At 46.7% G+C, this 17,166-nt stretch overlaps 1 protein-coding gene across 1 annotated transcript in view; it reads left to right on the plus strand.

The window, feature by feature from the left end:
* Positions 1 to 17,166, plus strand: part of LOC119559041 (dnaJ homolog subfamily C member 16) — a 326,244-nt gene that overhangs the window by 233,994 nt on the left and 75,084 nt on the right. Inside the window, exon 6 of the mRNA XM_037872168.1 lies at positions 3,182 to 3,362. Coding sequence (XP_037728096.1) covers positions 3,182 to 3,362 — 181 coding nt within the window. The remainder of the gene's footprint in view (positions 1 to 3,181; positions 3,363 to 17,166) is intronic.

Below are 17,166 nucleotides of genomic sequence, written 5' to 3' on the forward strand. Positions count from 1 at the left end.
TAATCATTCCAAAAGCCCATTAAGGTAGACCGTTTCGAAATACGAGTTCTTTCGACCAAGTAATGGTCTTTTAAAGTTTATATGGAGACCCATTTTCTATAAGCCTTAGCAAGATTAAAATCAATTACATAAAATCAGTCAAAATGTTCACTACCTTTAAAGTTTAATATTTGAATTCAGGTAACAGCATAAATTTTCCACAAACCACATAATGGTACTCCGTTTCGAAATTTGAGATCTTTCGACCAAGTAATGGGCTTTTAAAGTTTAAATGGAGGCCCATTTTCTGCAAGCCTTAGCAAAGTTAAAGTCAATTACATAAAATCAAAGTGTTGACTACCTTAAAAGTTCAATATATTAAAGAAGAAAACAGTATAATCATGCCCATTACATGTTGACTATTCCAAATTTCAAACGAGTGAGCGCCACTAAAGCCTTTGACCCAGCGTGAAAGTTGGGAAGATAAAGATGTCGAACATATATGAAATATATATATGAATATATAATTTATATATATGTAAAAAATATGTATATTGCAATCTGTTAAGGTTGCTCAAGAAATATTTTTACACACTATCAATCTGATTTTGTAATATTTTTCTAAAGTCTACTTCCTTAAATCACACATTTCTGGTTCCTATTATCTGACCAGTAACATTTTAGGATTAAAAAAAAACTCTATAGAGTATCTTAAAATTTCGTAAAAAACACGCCTCTCAATGCATTTAAAATATTTTGGGGCTCATATTTTTTTATACCACACAAATTATTTAACAGATAACAGATTACTTAAATGTCCATAAGCTGTGATCGACTTAAGATATGATGAAATCTTAGACGCAAATCTATAAGGGCACATAAGCAGTTTATTGCACATCAATAAAATTGTGTACAATTAGTATCGTTAATCAAGACAATAAATGTTGCTTTTTCAGAACGCGATTGCACAAATTCCACCCGTTATGATCAAAAACTAAGTATCCCGAATCCGAATATACTTTAACTTAATTTTTTACACGATCGTAAGATATCATCTCTTAAAATGCCCCCCTTGGGGTGTACACTTCTGGGTCACTGCCTACAACACGTCTATAAAAAGGATTGATTGAAAGGAAACTATCCAAGAGATCCAAGATTTTCGAGATCCCAAAATCATCCTGTTTGTACATATATCACTAAGACTATAACTCGCTACAGATCAAGACTCGTCTCTCACAGAAGCAGACTTGCTCTCACACTTTCCACACCTATAAACAGAAAAAGACTAAAAAGACTGCACCCATCAGACAATTGGATACTTGGACGACCCGCAAGATGTACACTCATTCCATATTTAGACGCATAGACTTCCACACTGCCCAATTTTTGTAATGGGCACTGAATTTATTAGTCTTAAAGTGTTCTTGCAATCCTTATCTGTTTTTTGTAATCTGTTCTTTCACTCGTATTCAACCTAGACCTGACTTAGGAACGGTTTCTCAAGTCCCTGACAAAATCCCTGATAGCTATCCAAAAATCTATCCGAAAAAGATAAAGACCAGATAAAGACTAGATAAAGTTGTCGTAAAGGCCTTCTTGACTTCTTTAATTTATCTGATCGAAATACAATGACAGAGTGCTGTTAATCACAAAATTGAGCTGTAAAGCGCCAGAACAGAGCATGAAGTGATTATTGCCTTTAGCTGTTTAGATTTTGTTAGGTAAGCTTAGAACTCAGCAGTCATCGTTTTATCGAGCCGAAAAACTTAGCAGTGAAACGATCAGACTGGCAGGGTTGCCAACCGTAGGGTTCTCGTGCGACAGAATGTTTGCACCGCCGGAGTTGCCACCACCATTGTCAACTGCTTGTTGTTGTTGCTGTTGTGCGGTACCACGTGTCTGCGTTTGCTGCAAGAACTTGCGATGCGCACTAACCTCTGCCTGCAACTGCCGAATGATAGTGATAAGCTCATGTTGCTGAAGAGCATTCTCGAAATACATTTCCTGTGTGGCTGGTGGTCCATTGTCCGGATCGTTGCTGTCGGCGGCATGAAGTTCATGGTCGGAGACGTCGTCTTGATCTTCTCCAGAATCCTCGTTGGCGTCAAGACTTTTCCCAGAATCGTCGTTGGCATCAAGACTTTTCCCAGAATCGTCGTTGGCGTCCTCCTCCGTTGCGTCTTTACGAGGTGCCTGACCACGCACACCCGAGCGAGACGAGCCATCAATTCGGATTTATGGCCTTGTGTTGGCAATCCCAATACGGAAAGCCATTTCTTTAGCTGAACCACCGAATATTCGTTGAAATTTATATTGTCCATGGTGTATGTTTGAACCACTACCACAAATACGAGGAAAACTATGATCCTCAAAAGGTTTGACATGCATTTAGAGGCCTATATTACCGAGTTTTTAAGACACTAACCACCATTATACGTCGAAGGATGTTGGTTAATGTCTTAAAAATTCACTAAAGACTCCTCTAAATGCATGTAAAATACTTTGGGGCTCATATTTTTTCTGGTATTTTTAAAGCCTTCTCATATGTTCATATCAATAAAATTAAGTATAAACTCGCAGAGATATCATTCTTCAACACGTTAAATGTGGTTATTTCTTACAAACCGCAATTTCACGAATACCACAAGTTAGGATCAAAAACGATATGCTTATATACGTCTATATTAACATAATTTAATGCCCACAGGCCTGTTCTTTTTAAAAGTTAATTTTGTTGACCGTGTTATCAATATCCATCTAAATGCCAAAAATTGCTTAATTCGGGCCATTTACCGAAAAATATTAAGCAAATAAACTAAACAATCTCGGAAACATTTGATTGCCCGATTTTAAAAACCTGTGGTATCTGAAAATTAATGTATTTTGCCAAATTTGTTTTTTAATTTTTCAACCATGAACTTTCTTGTGGTCCAGGGGCTTTCATTACCAAGGACTAGAGCTGTCAAATTTTTGTACATTGTGAAAATTTGTTAAAAAATGTACAACAATTTTCTCTATGAGAGAACATGTTTAAACATCACTTCCGACTTTCGTTGAGAAAATAGTCGTAAGAGAGAATTTTTATTTGATACCTTCAGTGGCGACAAGTTATTCGTGATTATACATTACGTAAATTTAAATAATATATTAAGAGCTACAGTGCTGTTTTCATACAATTTTTTCAAACTAATTTATATTACAGAATTTATACGTAAAAAGTTACCATTTAAAATTTTACAACGCATCGAAAATGACAATTTTAATGAATTTCTTGGTGGATGGATGGACAACAGAGTAAGAGCTTTAACGTTTGAGCCTCGAAGTTCGATTAGGCTGCGGTACCTACTTACCGCATTCGAATTCTATGACCGCATCGCATTTGGGTAAGATACATTTATTCTGTACACACACACCAGAATACATACATTATCTAGGTTAATAGCTTTTTGTAATTTATGATTATACCCGTTACTCGTAGAGTAAAAGGGTATACTAGATTCGTCGGAAAGTATGTAACAGGCAGAAGGAAGCGTTTCCGACCCCATAAAGTATATATATTCTTGATCAGGATCACTAGCCGAGTCGATCTAGCCATGTCCGTCTGTCCGTCTGTCCGTCTGTCCGTCTGTCCGTCTGTCCGTCTGTCCGTCTGTCCGTCTGTCCGGATGAACGCTGAGATCTTGGAAACTATGAGAGCTAGGCTATTGAGATTTGGCGAGCAGATTCCTGAGCTTCTTACGCAGCGCAAGTTTGTTTCAGTAGAGTGCCACGCCCACTCTAACGCCCACAAACCGCCCAAAACTGTGGCTTCTACAGTTTTGATGCTAGAGTAAAAATTTAAACTGAAATGAATTGTTCTCATCAATACCTATCGATTGACCCAAAAAAAAGTTTGCCACGCCCACTTTAACGCCCACAAACCGCCCACAAACTTCAAAAAATCGTAAATATGAACGCGGATATCTCGGAAACTATCAAAGATAGAGTATTGGGATTTCAGATTTATATTCCGTAGCCTTGTACGCAGCGCAAGTTTGTTATGCGAATATGCCACGCCCACTCTAACGCCCACAAACCGCCCAAGCCTGTGGCGCCCACAATTTTTATGCTAGATTAAAAATTTTAACTGAAAAGTATTGGTCTCGTCCATGCCTATCGATTGATCCAAAAAAAAATTTGCCACGCCTACCCTAACGCCCACAATGCTTAAATCTGTCTTCCGCCGGTAGGTGGCGCATTTAAATATCGCTTTGCTGCTTGCATATCTCCATTTCCCTTTGGTCCCTTTAGCTGAGTAACGGGTATCTGATAGTCGAGGTACTCGACTATAGCGTTCTTCCTTGTTTTTTTTGCACACACCAAAAAACTTTTTAAGTACACCATAATAATACTTAGTTTATTATACCCTTGCAAAACTATGTTGCCTACAGAAATTTATTGATTTCATCAGTATATATCGATTGACAACAAAGTTTTCTACGCCCACAACTCTTTAATCTGTCGCTCACATTTGTAAAGATATTGCAAAAATTTAAGTGTATATGTGTTTTCATAAATAACTATACACCTTTTCAACAGAGTTGTTGCAAAAAGGGTTCATTACGTACACGGAATCGATAAAAGTTAAAAAATAATAATAAATACATTTATAAGTTAGCTAAAATAACAAAAATCACAAAGCAAATTTAACACCTTTTATATCAATACAAGATTTTTCTGTAGCAGGGGCCTTTAAACTAATTGGGATAAATATAAAAGTGTGGCCTTTAAGCAGTGGTAGTATATTTTGAGTAATACTCTATGTTCACGCCAGAAGGGCGTTTAAACTCTGGAGGCAGTGTCGAGTGGCAGTTTTCTCCAGATGTATGCATCTCGCGCGCTCGCTTTTCCGTCCGCTCTCCCTCTCCATCTCACCCTAAGTCTCCGCTCCGCTCTGGAGCGCTTAAGTTAAGTTAGGCCTAAGAATTTATATTTTCAAAGTGTCCAAATAAACACCCACGCACGTCGCGTAAAAACTGCAAGGTACCCCCGTAATTTTTATACCCGTTACTCGTAGAGTAAAAGGGTATACTAGATTCGTCGGAAAGTATGTAACAGGCAGAAGGGAGCGTTTCCGACCCCATAAAGTATATATATTCTTGATCAGGATCACTAGCCGAGTCGATCTAGCCATGTCCGTCTGTCCGTCTGTCCGTCGGTCTGTCTGTCCGGATGAACGCTGAGATCTTGAACTATAAGAGCTAGGCTATTGAGATTTGGCGTGCAGATTCCTGAGCTTACGCAGCGCAAGTTTGTTTTAGTAGAGTGCCACGCCCACTCTAAAGCCCACAAACCGCCCAAAACTGTGGCTCCTACAGTTTTGATGCTAGAATAAAAATTTTAACTGAAATTTATTGTTCTCATCAATACCTATCGATTGATATAAAAAAAAGTTTGCCACGCCCACTTTTACGCCCACAAACTTCAAAAAATCGTAAATATGAACGTGGATATCTCGAAAACTATCAATGATAGAGAATTGGGATCTCAGATTTAGATTCCGTAGCCTTGTGCGCAGCGCAAGTTTGTTACGCAAATATGGCACGCCCACTCTAACGCCCACAAACCGCCCAAGCCTGTGGCGCCCACAATTTTCATGCTAGATACAAAATTTGAACTGAACTGTATTGATCTCGTCAATACCTATCGATTGACCCAAAAAAAAATTTGCCACGCCCACTCTAACGCCCATAACGCTTAAATCTGTGTACCGCCGATAGGTGGCGCATTTCAATCTCGCTTTGCTGCTTGCATATCTCCATTTCCCTTTGCTCCCTTTAGCTGAGTAACGGGTATCTGATAGTCGAGGTACTCGACTATAGCGTTCTTCCTTGTTTTATCTGCGTTACAGATATCCCAGGAACACCCTCAGATGTGTCTTTTTGGTGAAGGCGAAGATCCCAAGATCGACGTCGCGCACCTGGAGAGACCAATTTCATCTGCAAACAAGACAATTATCGACATCCAGGTTGGGAAATGGTTAGGAGAGAAGACTATCCAACCAAGTTCGTCTGAGTATGCCTCTCCGGTTGCCTTGGTACCAAAAAAAGATGGCAGCAAGCGCTTTTGTTGCAACTATAGACGACTAAACGCTAGGATTGCCAAGGATTATTTTCCAATGCAACACTTATAGACGGTTAAACACTTATAGAGGATTATAGACATTAAAAGACTGCAAGGAAACAGCCTCTTCACAACACTTGACATAGCGAATGGATTTTTCCATGTACCAGTTGAGAAAAATTCGAGAAAAATTACATCTTTCGTGACTCAGTCAGGGCAATTTTGGTTTTTATATGTCCCTTTTGGAATTTCGAATTCACCAGCCGTATTTTCAAGATACATTATGCAACTCTACTAGATATGGTGCAAGATGGTACTGTCGTAACATAAATGGATGATCTCATTATTCCCTTTAAAATGTAAACGAAGGAATCTAGAAGTTGGAGCGTGTCCTAACTCGAACTTCGGAGTTTAACTTGATAATTAAGTGGAGCAAATGTCAGTTTCTCAAGGTAAAGGTTGACTTTATGGGGTACATTGTCGAAGGAGAGATCATAAGATCGTCAGAGGCCAAAACGCAAGCAGTCAATAACTTTTCGATTCCACATGACCGAAAGAGTCTTCAGCGTTTTCTTGTATTAGCATCCTGTTTTCATTCATTGCTGATAACGCGTTAAAAGCAAAACTACTTTTCGACTTGCTTCGTAAGGAAATTCCTTTCCGATTCACCGAAGAACAGCTAGTAGCCTTTGAGCAAATAAAGGTAGCATTGATATCTGCACCAGTGTTACGTTTATACAATCCTAAAGCTCAAACGCAGATACACACTGACGCTTTTATGCACGGTTACCGGGGTGCAAAAAGATCCGTACGACAAATCCCAAGCTTTAAAAAAATGGCGTGTCTATTTATTTGGGATAAAGTTCAAATTCATTACCGACAGCAACGCATTTGCTTTAACGATGAAAAAGCGCGGAGAAATTCCTTTGAGAGTGTCACGCTGGGCATTGTTTCTCCAGGATTATGACTATGTCATCGATCATCGAAGCGGAAGCAAAATACGGCACGTAGACGCCTTAAGTCGAGTTTCATGTCAAATGCTGGAAGACTCTCTGCATCACAAGTAGCAGGAAGCACAGTTGCAGGATGAATGGGTTTGGGCAGTAATGGCCGCCCTCGAAAACAGCACAAATAGTGACTTCTTTGTTAGGCATGGCATATTGTACAAGGTTCCTGTCAAAGAGTTGATCGTGGTGCCGACGTTGATGGAGGAAGATATCATTCGTGTGGCCCATAAGCAAGGACATTTCTCAGTAAAAAGAACTCAAGAGGATGTTGAGTAGTTGGGAAACGCGGATTCTGGGACAATTAGCATATTAATGGCCCCCGCCCCCCCTCCCCACACTCATTAACGTATGCGGGTTCTGGGACAAATAGCATAATCCAATAAATTAACTGATTTTAATGGGCTTTGAAGTCATAACAAGGAAGAACGCTATAGTCGAGTACCTAGACTATCAGATACCCGTTACTCAGCTAAAAGGGACAAAGGAAAATGGAGATATGGAAGCAACAAAGCGAGATTGAAATGCGCCACCTACCGGCGCTAGACAGATTTAAGCGTTAGCCTAGCTCTTATAGTTTCCGAGATCTCAGCGTTCATCCGGACGGACAGACAGACGGACAGAGGGACATGGCTAGATCGACTCGGCTAGTGATCCTGATTAAGAATATATTGTATATACTTTATGGGGTCGGAAACGCTTCCTTCTGCCTGTTACATACTTTCCGACGAATCTAGTATACCCTTTTACTCTACGAGTAATGGGTATAAAAGTGTCACGTTCATGTCTATAAAGAGTATACTTAATTGCCCCCATCGCCCCCACATCCCCATGTGACAATATTGATCTTGTATCCTTCCCCTCATTATGTGCAATTAATAGTCACGTGAGCAAGGTGCACGTGAGAAAGGTCGCACAACCATAGTAACCAAAGGTTGTTATCTTAGAAGAACATATCCGATCATGTTGGGGAAACGTACCCTTTTGCCTCATTATCACAGGTGTTGCTGTGCACGTGGGAAAGGTCGCACGCCCAAAGTAACCATGTAACATGTCCGATTCTGTTGGGGAATAATGTTTCCTATGATTGTAAAACTAATTTAGAAATCAAAAGAACCCCAATAAAATAAATCTCACAAGTTAATGATTCTCAGATGTGGAATATTTTTTAACACATTTTTGTTTCCACCCCAGAACGTTTAACTGGTAAATTGTCTAAGATTCTCTCCTTTCCACAAATGGGTCATAAACATTGTGAGGAGTTGAATAACTCCCCACAAATAGAAACAGCAGCAGATGGCCGGCCGCTTGCCAGATACGCGGCGAATTCGCGTAGTAACGGCGCGGCGAGGAGAGCGAGAGAGTTTGGAGACCAACGAAGGAGAGCGAGAGAGTTTGGAGACCAATGAAGGAGAGCGAGAGAGTTTGGAGACCGAGGATGGAGATCGAGAGAGAGTGGAGACTTCGCGGGCAAGGCAAGAGTGCCGTGTGCAAAAGCGGGTAACGGGACTCCATCGGACTTTGGACTCTCCCGTGAACTTTGGACCGGGAGAGGAAGTGCCACATCTCGGCGGTGGAGCGGCACACAGGCGTGCCACAAGCATCACGGGAATCAGCGGGATGGCAGCAGTGGGCGGAGCATCGATTGGAAGCGGTACGGGAACAACAAGTGGGTCATCCAGGAGGCACGGACTTTGGACCCGGAGTGGAGAGATCCAGCGTGCCGTGCGCAAAAGGGGAATAACGGTTCCCGGAAGCCCTATATAAGGCCACAGAGCGCTGGCAGCTGGATCAGTCGATCACAAGGAGTCAAACCGTCAAGATCAGTCAGATACCAAAGTGAACAATCAAACAACCCGATAATCTACAAGGGAGCAACAGCAAGTCGAGTCGCCAGGGAAACAACGCCGTGGGAGCCTACAAGGAGCAAGATTGCTACGTCGAGACGTTCGGGATTGGGATACCAGGAATCTCCGAATTGAGACGCAGGTAGCTGAGATCCAGAGGGCGTCACACGGCTAGGTCAAGGCGGTCGTTTAACTTTATCCACAAAGTCCTGGCGTTACGCCTGGAGAGAGTATAACCAGCCAGAAGGGAGAGCGGTCGATCAGTAAGGTCTCGAGTGGAATTGTCCAGGAGAGCCCTACGGATTCGACTTGCGAGGTCCCGGAGCGGCGTGCCCGAATCACGAATATAACAAGCCAGAAGGGAGAGCGGTCGATCGGTACGGTCTCGAGTGGAATTGTCCAGGAGAGCCCTACAGATTCGACTTGCGAGGTCCCGGAGCGGCGTGCCCGAACCCCGAGTACCAAAAGCCACGCGGAAACGTCCAGGACCAAAAGCAATAGGGTGAGGCTAGGGTGGAACGTTCGTTTACACTAGGCGTGGAAGCGAAGTAAAGCGCGAGGCAGCCTCCTGGCGTTACCGCCTTGACTGTCCGCGCGGCTGAGCGGAAACCCCAGTGGGACCATCCGGGACAGAGCAAGGGACAGGCGGCGGTGTGTCGAAAGGAGCGATCCTGGAGAGCGCAGCTTCTGTTCACCCTAGTCTGAGAACGGTGACGCTTCCCTAAGCCCGTACGGCTGACCCCCTCGCGAGTCCGAGTCGTTACCAGCAGTCACCAAGTCACGCGTGCGAAGCGATCAGCGAGCGAGCGTCTTCAGGGAGCAGCGAGCGTCTTCAGGGAGCTGCGAGTATCTTCAGGGAGCTGCGAGGATCTTCAGGGAGCTGCGAGTATCTTCAGAGAGCTACAGGACTGGAGCACCGAGTCTTCAAAGGCGAGAGGTCGTCAAGTCAATCAGGACCATCGGACGTACCGAGGGTCACGAGCAACGAGTCAAGGCCAACCAAGCGACTAAGACACTTGTAATAATATACCCACAATAAACCCAATACGAACCCGTGAATTCTGTGCTTTCTCACTGAGCTACTGGGCGGTCACGTTAATATAAATTTGGTGGGACGAACACACAATATACTGAGCTAGCCGCACGAATCTCGTAGCGAGCAGACCATAAAAATCAGTTCGTTACATCTGGCGCCCAACGTGATTGTCCCAGCAGTGAAAGCAATTTAAACAGAATGGGGAAGAAGTGGATCTACCGACTTAAAAAGGAGGATTTCGCCAATGTCGCACAGAGGCTTAATGTCACCCTGGACGGCAGATTAGAGGACATGAGAAAAGCATTATCCGAGTATTACTCAGAAACGGATAATGACCCACAACTCGTGGACATCTGGGCCGATTTGGAAGCCACATACCACGACAAAGCCGGCCCCAGCATCACGTTAACAACCGTCGAAGGGGACAACTTAGTGGCAAGCCTGAGCGTTGACAACCTACAAAAGGAGGCAAACAGGAGAGAATCAAGCCAAGACAGGAAAACAACAGCGCTGATCTCGAGACCCAATCAATCAGACTATGCAAGGATCGCTAAACAGGTCCGCGAATGGTCGTTCAGGTTCGACGGGGCGGAAAAACCGTTCGAGTTCCTGGAGCAGGTGGAATGGTCCGCCAACACATACGGCTTGGAGTTAGACATGATTCCCCGAGCGATGCCTGAATTACTGAAGGGAAGGGCGTTGAAGTGGTTCATCGCCAACAACAAACAATGGAAAACCTGGGCGGAGTTCATAGATAGTTTCCACACATACTTTCTACCGAGAGACTTCTTCACCAGGCTGGCGGATCAGGTCAGGCAACGGAAGCAGGGCTTCAGCGAGTCGTTCAAAGACTACATGATCGACATGCAGACGATGGTGAGGCCACTTAATTACTCCACTGTAGAGACCCTAAGAATCATCAAGGAGAACTGCACCCCCAGTCTAAGGATCTTCCTAAGGGCATATAAAGTGTCGGACCTGGACACGCTGATGATATTAGCTGACGAGTATGAAGAACTCGAAAAGGAGCGGGAAGCGTTCGCGCAAGAAAACAAATTCTCGAAGAACAAGTCGTCATCGCCAGCGCAGGTAACATGCAGAAGATGCGAAGAGACAGGAATCCAGGAGACGCGGGGAAACGACCAATGGTCGCCACCTAACCGAGTACCACGGCAGCAGGCAACAGGAGCACCACGCGGAGGCCAATGGACACCACCACAACAGCAACAGATGCAACCAGCAAACAATGTTTGGAGGCCACCAAGTACAACACAAAGGCCTCGTGAAACGACACACATCACAGACCCCCAGGAGGCCTGCCGAAAGTGCGGCGGTCATGGACACTGGGCGCGGGGATGTCGGCACCAACGCCTGTTGTTCTGCTGGGTGTGCGGGAGAGTAGGCGTCAGGAGCGTTGAATGCTGCCAGCAGGCGGGAAATGCCCAGCGATCTCAGCCGCAGAGAGGCGAGCGGGGGTCGCAAGATGCTACCTCTCCAAACTAACGGGAAAGCTGATCGAGGAGGAGCAGCAGTTGTCCGCAGCGGTGACGATTGGTGGGGGCACATACAAGGCCACAATCGACACCGGGGCAACAGCAAGCTTCATAAGCAAAGAGCTGGCGGACGACCTGGCTGCCCTCGGAAAGATTACGAGGATACGACGGCAAGTTAGGTTGGCAGACGGAAGATGTGGCGGAATCGATGAGCAGCTGGAGGTGGAAATTGCGTTCGGGAACAAGCGACTGAGCATGAGCCTGCTGATACTACCAGGAGTAGTGGATTCATTGGTGTTGGGATGGAATTTTCTAACACAAGTCGGTACCGAAATTAAGTGCGCTGGACACGAAGTGATAATACCGGCCAGGAATCGTCACAAGGGATGGCTCGAGGAAAAGTTGTCGGTGGCAGTCGTACAACGGGCAAGCGAAGATGACGACACGACGAAATTCCTGGAGGCAGAGCTATCGACTTTCAGCAGCATGAAGGGAACATCAAACATGGCAGAGCATCAGATCACGATGAAAGACGACAAACCAATAAAGCAGCGATACTATCCCAAGAATCCGAAAGTTCAAGGGGAGATCAATGCGAAGGTGGACGAGCTTCTCCAAATGGGATACATAGAACACTCAACAAGCCCATACAGTTCTCCCATCGTGATGGTTAGAAAAAAGACGGGCAAATGGAGACTGTGCGTCGACTTTAGGCAAATAAACGCCAAATCTGTAAAGGATGCCTACCCGATGCCCCGAATAAATTATATTCTCGACCAACTGAGGGAAGCACGGTACATCAGCAGCTTGGACCTAAAGGATGGGTACTGGCAAATCCCACTGAAAGCGGACAGCAGGCAGTATACGGCGTTTACAGTGCCGGGGAAAGGTTTATTCCAATGGAAAGTAATGCCATTCGGACTTCATTCGGCATCTGCGACTTTTCAACGGGTGCTAGACCGGGTGATCGGCCCAGAAATGTCGCCGCACGCATTTGCTTACCAGGACGACATCATAGTGATCGGGCGCTCGCTGGAAGAACATAAGGCCAACCTAAAGGAAGTTTTCCGACGACTAAAGGAGGCAAATCTGAGATTAAACCCGGAGAAGTGTCAATTTTTCAAGAAAGAGCTGTTATATCTCGGTCATCGAGTGACTAGCGAAGGAATAGGCACGGATCCGGAAAAGGTAGCAGCCATCGCCGAACTAGAACCACCATCGACAGTAAAAGAGCTCCGACAGTACCTGGGTGTAGCATCATGGTACCGCCGGTTTGTACCTGACTTCGCAAAAATAGTCAAACCTCTCAACGATCTGCTACGCAAGGGAAATAAATGGGTGTGGACACAGGAACATCAGACGGCGTTCGAAGAGGTGAAGGCAAGACTCGTCGCAGACCCCGTACTGGCATGCCCGGACTTCGACAAACCATTCATCTTGCAAACTGACGCAAGCGACTACGGCATCGGGGCAATCTTGACCCAGGAAACTGAACGAGGCGAAAAGGTAATCTCTTACTCAAGCCGAACGCTCAACGGCGCTGAGAAGAATTACTCAACAACCGAGAAGGAGTGCTTGGCAATCGTCTGGGCAATCCGAAAGCTCAAGCCGTATCTGGAAGGTTACCACTTTAAAGTAGTAACCGACCACATGGCACTGAAGTGGCTCAACAGCATAGAGAGCCCTTCAGGGAGGATCGCCAGATGGGCCCTGGAGTTGCAGCAGTACGACTTCGAAATAGCGTACAGGAAAGGGCAACTCAACGTGGTGGCAGACGCTTTGTCAAGGCAGCCACTGCCGGAAACGCTTCGAGGGATCAAGGAGACGTCGGCGGCGGAAGCTTCTGCAGCATGCAGCTGGATTCTGGAAATGCGCGAAAAGATAAGGACCCAGCCGCAAAAGTATCCAGACTACGTGATGGAGGGTAACACCCTGTACAGGAATATACCTCATAGAGCGGGCAGCGAAGATGTTGCAACATGGAAGATGTGCGTCCCGAAAGCTCTACGGGAAACGGTGCTGAAGGAGAACCACGACTCACCGGCGGCTGGCCATGTAGGAAGCCGAAAGACAATAGCACGTCTGGCAGCCCGGTACTACTGGCCAGGAATGCACAGAGACGCCCGAGCCCACGTGCGAGTATGCGAGACATGCATGAGGTTCAAGCCGAATCAGATGCAAATGGCTGGGAAAATGCTTACGCAGGTGCCAGAGGAACCATGGGCTACGGTATGTGCGGACTTCGTCGGACCCCTGCCGCGTTCGAAACACGGCAACCAAATGCTGCTGGTATTGATAGACAGGTTCTCCAAGTGGACTGAGTTGGTGCCGCTGCGAAGCGCGACGGCCGAATCCCTAAAGAAAGCTTTTAAAGAACGCATAATCGCGAGGTATGGGGTCCCCAAAATAGTCATAACGGACAACGGAGTCCAGTTTACCAGCAAAACCTTCAAGAGTTTCCTGGCCGAAATGGGAGCCAGGCAACAGTTCACAGCTCCATACACACCACAGGAGAACCCGACTGAGAGAGCCAATAGGACGGTGAAAACAATGATTGCGCAGTTCGCAGGGCAGAACCAAAGAGACTGGGACGAAAAATGGCCAGAAATCATGCTGGCAGTAAACACGAGCGTTTCAGAATCCACAGGTTACACACCGTCGTTCATTACCCAAGGCAGAGAACCAAGACTACCGAGCGCCCTATACGACAGAGAAACCGTAGGGACCGGACGACCAACAGAGACCCCGGAAGAGAATGCTAACAAGCTCAGGGAAATCTTCGAGATTGTAAGGCGGAACCTGGAGAAAGCATCCCAGGACCAGGCTAGGCATTATAACCTAAGAAGGAGGCAATGGACGCCAAAGGTGGGTGACGTCGTGTGGGCCAAGGAACACCATTTATCAAAAGCGGCCGAGGGGTTCGCAGCAAAATTGGCCCCAAGATACGACGGACCTTACCAAGTCATAGGTTTTGCGTCACCAGTAATCTGCAAAATAAGACACATAAACACAAAGAAAGAGCGGACCATCCACGTAAGCGAGCTGAAACAGCAACAAACGGAAAACACAGGCGAGCGGCTACAGCAAGCAGACACAACAGATGCAAAACAACATTAAAGGATCCCAAAGGATACTACGAAGGGTGTCCAAAGATACCCCCAAGGATGCCCAAAGGATACTACGAAAGGAGTCCAAGGATACCTCCAAGGATGCCCAAAGGATACTACGAACAAATTCCAAGGATATCTCCAAGGATACTACAGGGCATCTACAAAGGCGCAATGAAACACATAAAGGACATCAGGAGAACGTCAAGAATACAAGGGGAGCAAACCAGAGCGTCCAACGACTCGATTGGGACTGATTGGAGGGAAGAAAAACACGCATCAACAGTCTGCCAGGGAAGGGGGAAGACGGCACAGATCAGAGAGCTGTACCGTAGATCCGTAGATCCGTAGGAAGAAGGGGAGGCCGAAGGAAATAAAAACTTGATTATCGCCCACTGCCGGTCGATGTGCCCCGCGGAAATTGCGATCCACGAGGTAAGCGACGTCTCTGCCACAAGCCTCTGCCAGCGCCAGCAGCGCCTCGACCACGCCCCGCCCACTCACGATGACGCCGAGGAGGTGGAACGGCTGGAGCATTGGGCAACACGATGTTCAGCAATCGGTTCATCCTGCAGACGGTGTCAAAATTGGTAGAACCGCAGCCGGAATCGCCACTGGAACAGCAGCTGGAGGGCAATCGGAGCAAGGTGTGGGGTATGTCGGTGTCCCCTGAGATGTTCACTCTGCGATTGGAAAACGAGGCCATCGATACGATCATGTAATCCCTAATGGCCGGCGGTGAGGATGTGCGCCAGCTGTGCTGGCCAGTTGTGCCTTGTGGAGGAGGAGAACGCCAAGACAGCGTGGAGTCTGAAGCCTGGGGCGCAGTCGGCGATGGCGTCAATAGCACCTTCCAGCGACTCATGCGCGATGATCAGGCTGACGAGTGAAGGCCGGAAGGAAAGAAAAGGATGAGAGGAAATAAATTTTAAAGGAATGCGAAAACTTACCTAGAAAGTTGCAAAATCACCATGGGCCAGGGAAGGGGGCGCCTCGATAGGCGATCGATTGGCACTAGATGAAAGTGCGATCGATGGGTACACGTCAAATGGTAATATCGGCTAATGGTGGAAGTATCGCAACGAGCAGGTGGCAACGCCGCACCGTCGATATCGATATCGCACATCGATCACACACGAATGGTGTGACCAGGCGGAGGAAGCAAATGAAAGGAGTAGAACGCAGCGATGAGCAGCGAGCTGGGGATCGATAGCACACGAGTATCGATGTCCCAGTGGAGTCAGGAAAGATATCGGCGCGGGAGATTCAAATTGCAACGAGGAGGATGACCAGCGCTGTAGAAACTCAACGGAGTTAAAAGCGTCGTGGGAGCATCGAGGGAGCAACGAGGGAGCGCCGCGGGAGCAAGGACTCGAAGGCTAGGATAAACAAGAAAACGCCGGAGAGTAAGAACAAGTTTAAAATGTTTCCCGAAGTAAGGGGGGAATGTGAGGAGTTGAATAACTCCCCACAAATAGAAACAGCAGCAGATGGCCGGCCGCTTGCCAGATACGCGGCGAATTCGCGTAGTAACGGCGCGGCGAGGAGAGCGAGAGAGTTTGGAGACCAACGAAGGAGAGCGAGAGAGTTTGGAGACCAATGAAGGAGAGCGAGAGAGTTTGGAGACCGAGGATGGAGATCGAGAGAGAGTGGAGACTTCGCGGGCAAGGCAAGAGTGCCGTGTGCAAAAGCGGGTAACGGGACTCCATCGGACTTTGGACTCTCCCGTGAACTTTGGACCGGGAGAGGAAGTGCCACATCTCGGCGGTGGAGCGGCACACAGGCGTGCCACAAGCATCACGGGAATCAGCGGGATGGCAGCAGTGGGCGGAGCATCGATTGGAAGCGGTACGGGAACAACAAGTGGGTCATCCAGGAGGCACGGACTTTGGACCCGGAGTGGAGAGATCCAGCGTGCCGTGCGCAAAAGGGGAATAACGGTTCCCGGAAGCCCTATATAAGGCCACAGAGCGCTGGCAGCTGGATCAGTCGATCACAAGGAGTCAAACCGTCAAGATCAGTCAGATACCAAAGTGAACAATCAAACAACCCGATAATCTACAAGGGAGCAACAGCAAGTCGAGTCGCCAGGGAAACAACGCCGTGGGAGCCTACAAGGAGCAAGATTGCTACGTCGAGACGTTCGGGATTGGGATACCAGGAATCTCCGAATTGAGACGCAGGTAGCTGAGATCCAGAGGGCGTCACACGGCTAGGTCAAGGCGGTCGTTTAACTTTATCCACAAAGTCCTGGCGTTACGCCTGGAGAGAGTATAACCAGCCAGAAGGGAGAGCGGTCGATCAGTAAGGTCTCGAGTGGAATTGTCCAGGAGAGCCCTACGGATTCGACTTGCGAGGTCCCGGAGCGGCGTGCCCGAATCACGAATATAACAAGCCAGAAGGGAGAGCGGTCGATCGGTACGGTCTCGAGTGGAATTGTCCAGGAGAGCCCTACAGATTCGACTTGCGAGGTCCCGGAGCGGCGTGCCCGAACCCCGAGTACCAAAAGCCACGCGGAAACGTCCAGGACCAAAAGCAATAGGGTGAGGCTAGGGTGGAACGTTCGTTTACACTAGGCGTGGAAGCGAAGTAAAGCGC

Source organism: Drosophila subpulchrella, unplaced genomic scaffold (genome assembly GCF_014743375.2).
Source record: "Drosophila subpulchrella strain 33 F10 #4 breed RU33 unplaced genomic scaffold, RU_Dsub_v1.1 Primary Assembly Seq16, whole genome shotgun sequence".
NCBI lineage: Eukaryota > Metazoa > Arthropoda > Insecta > Diptera > Drosophilidae > Drosophila > Drosophila subpulchrella.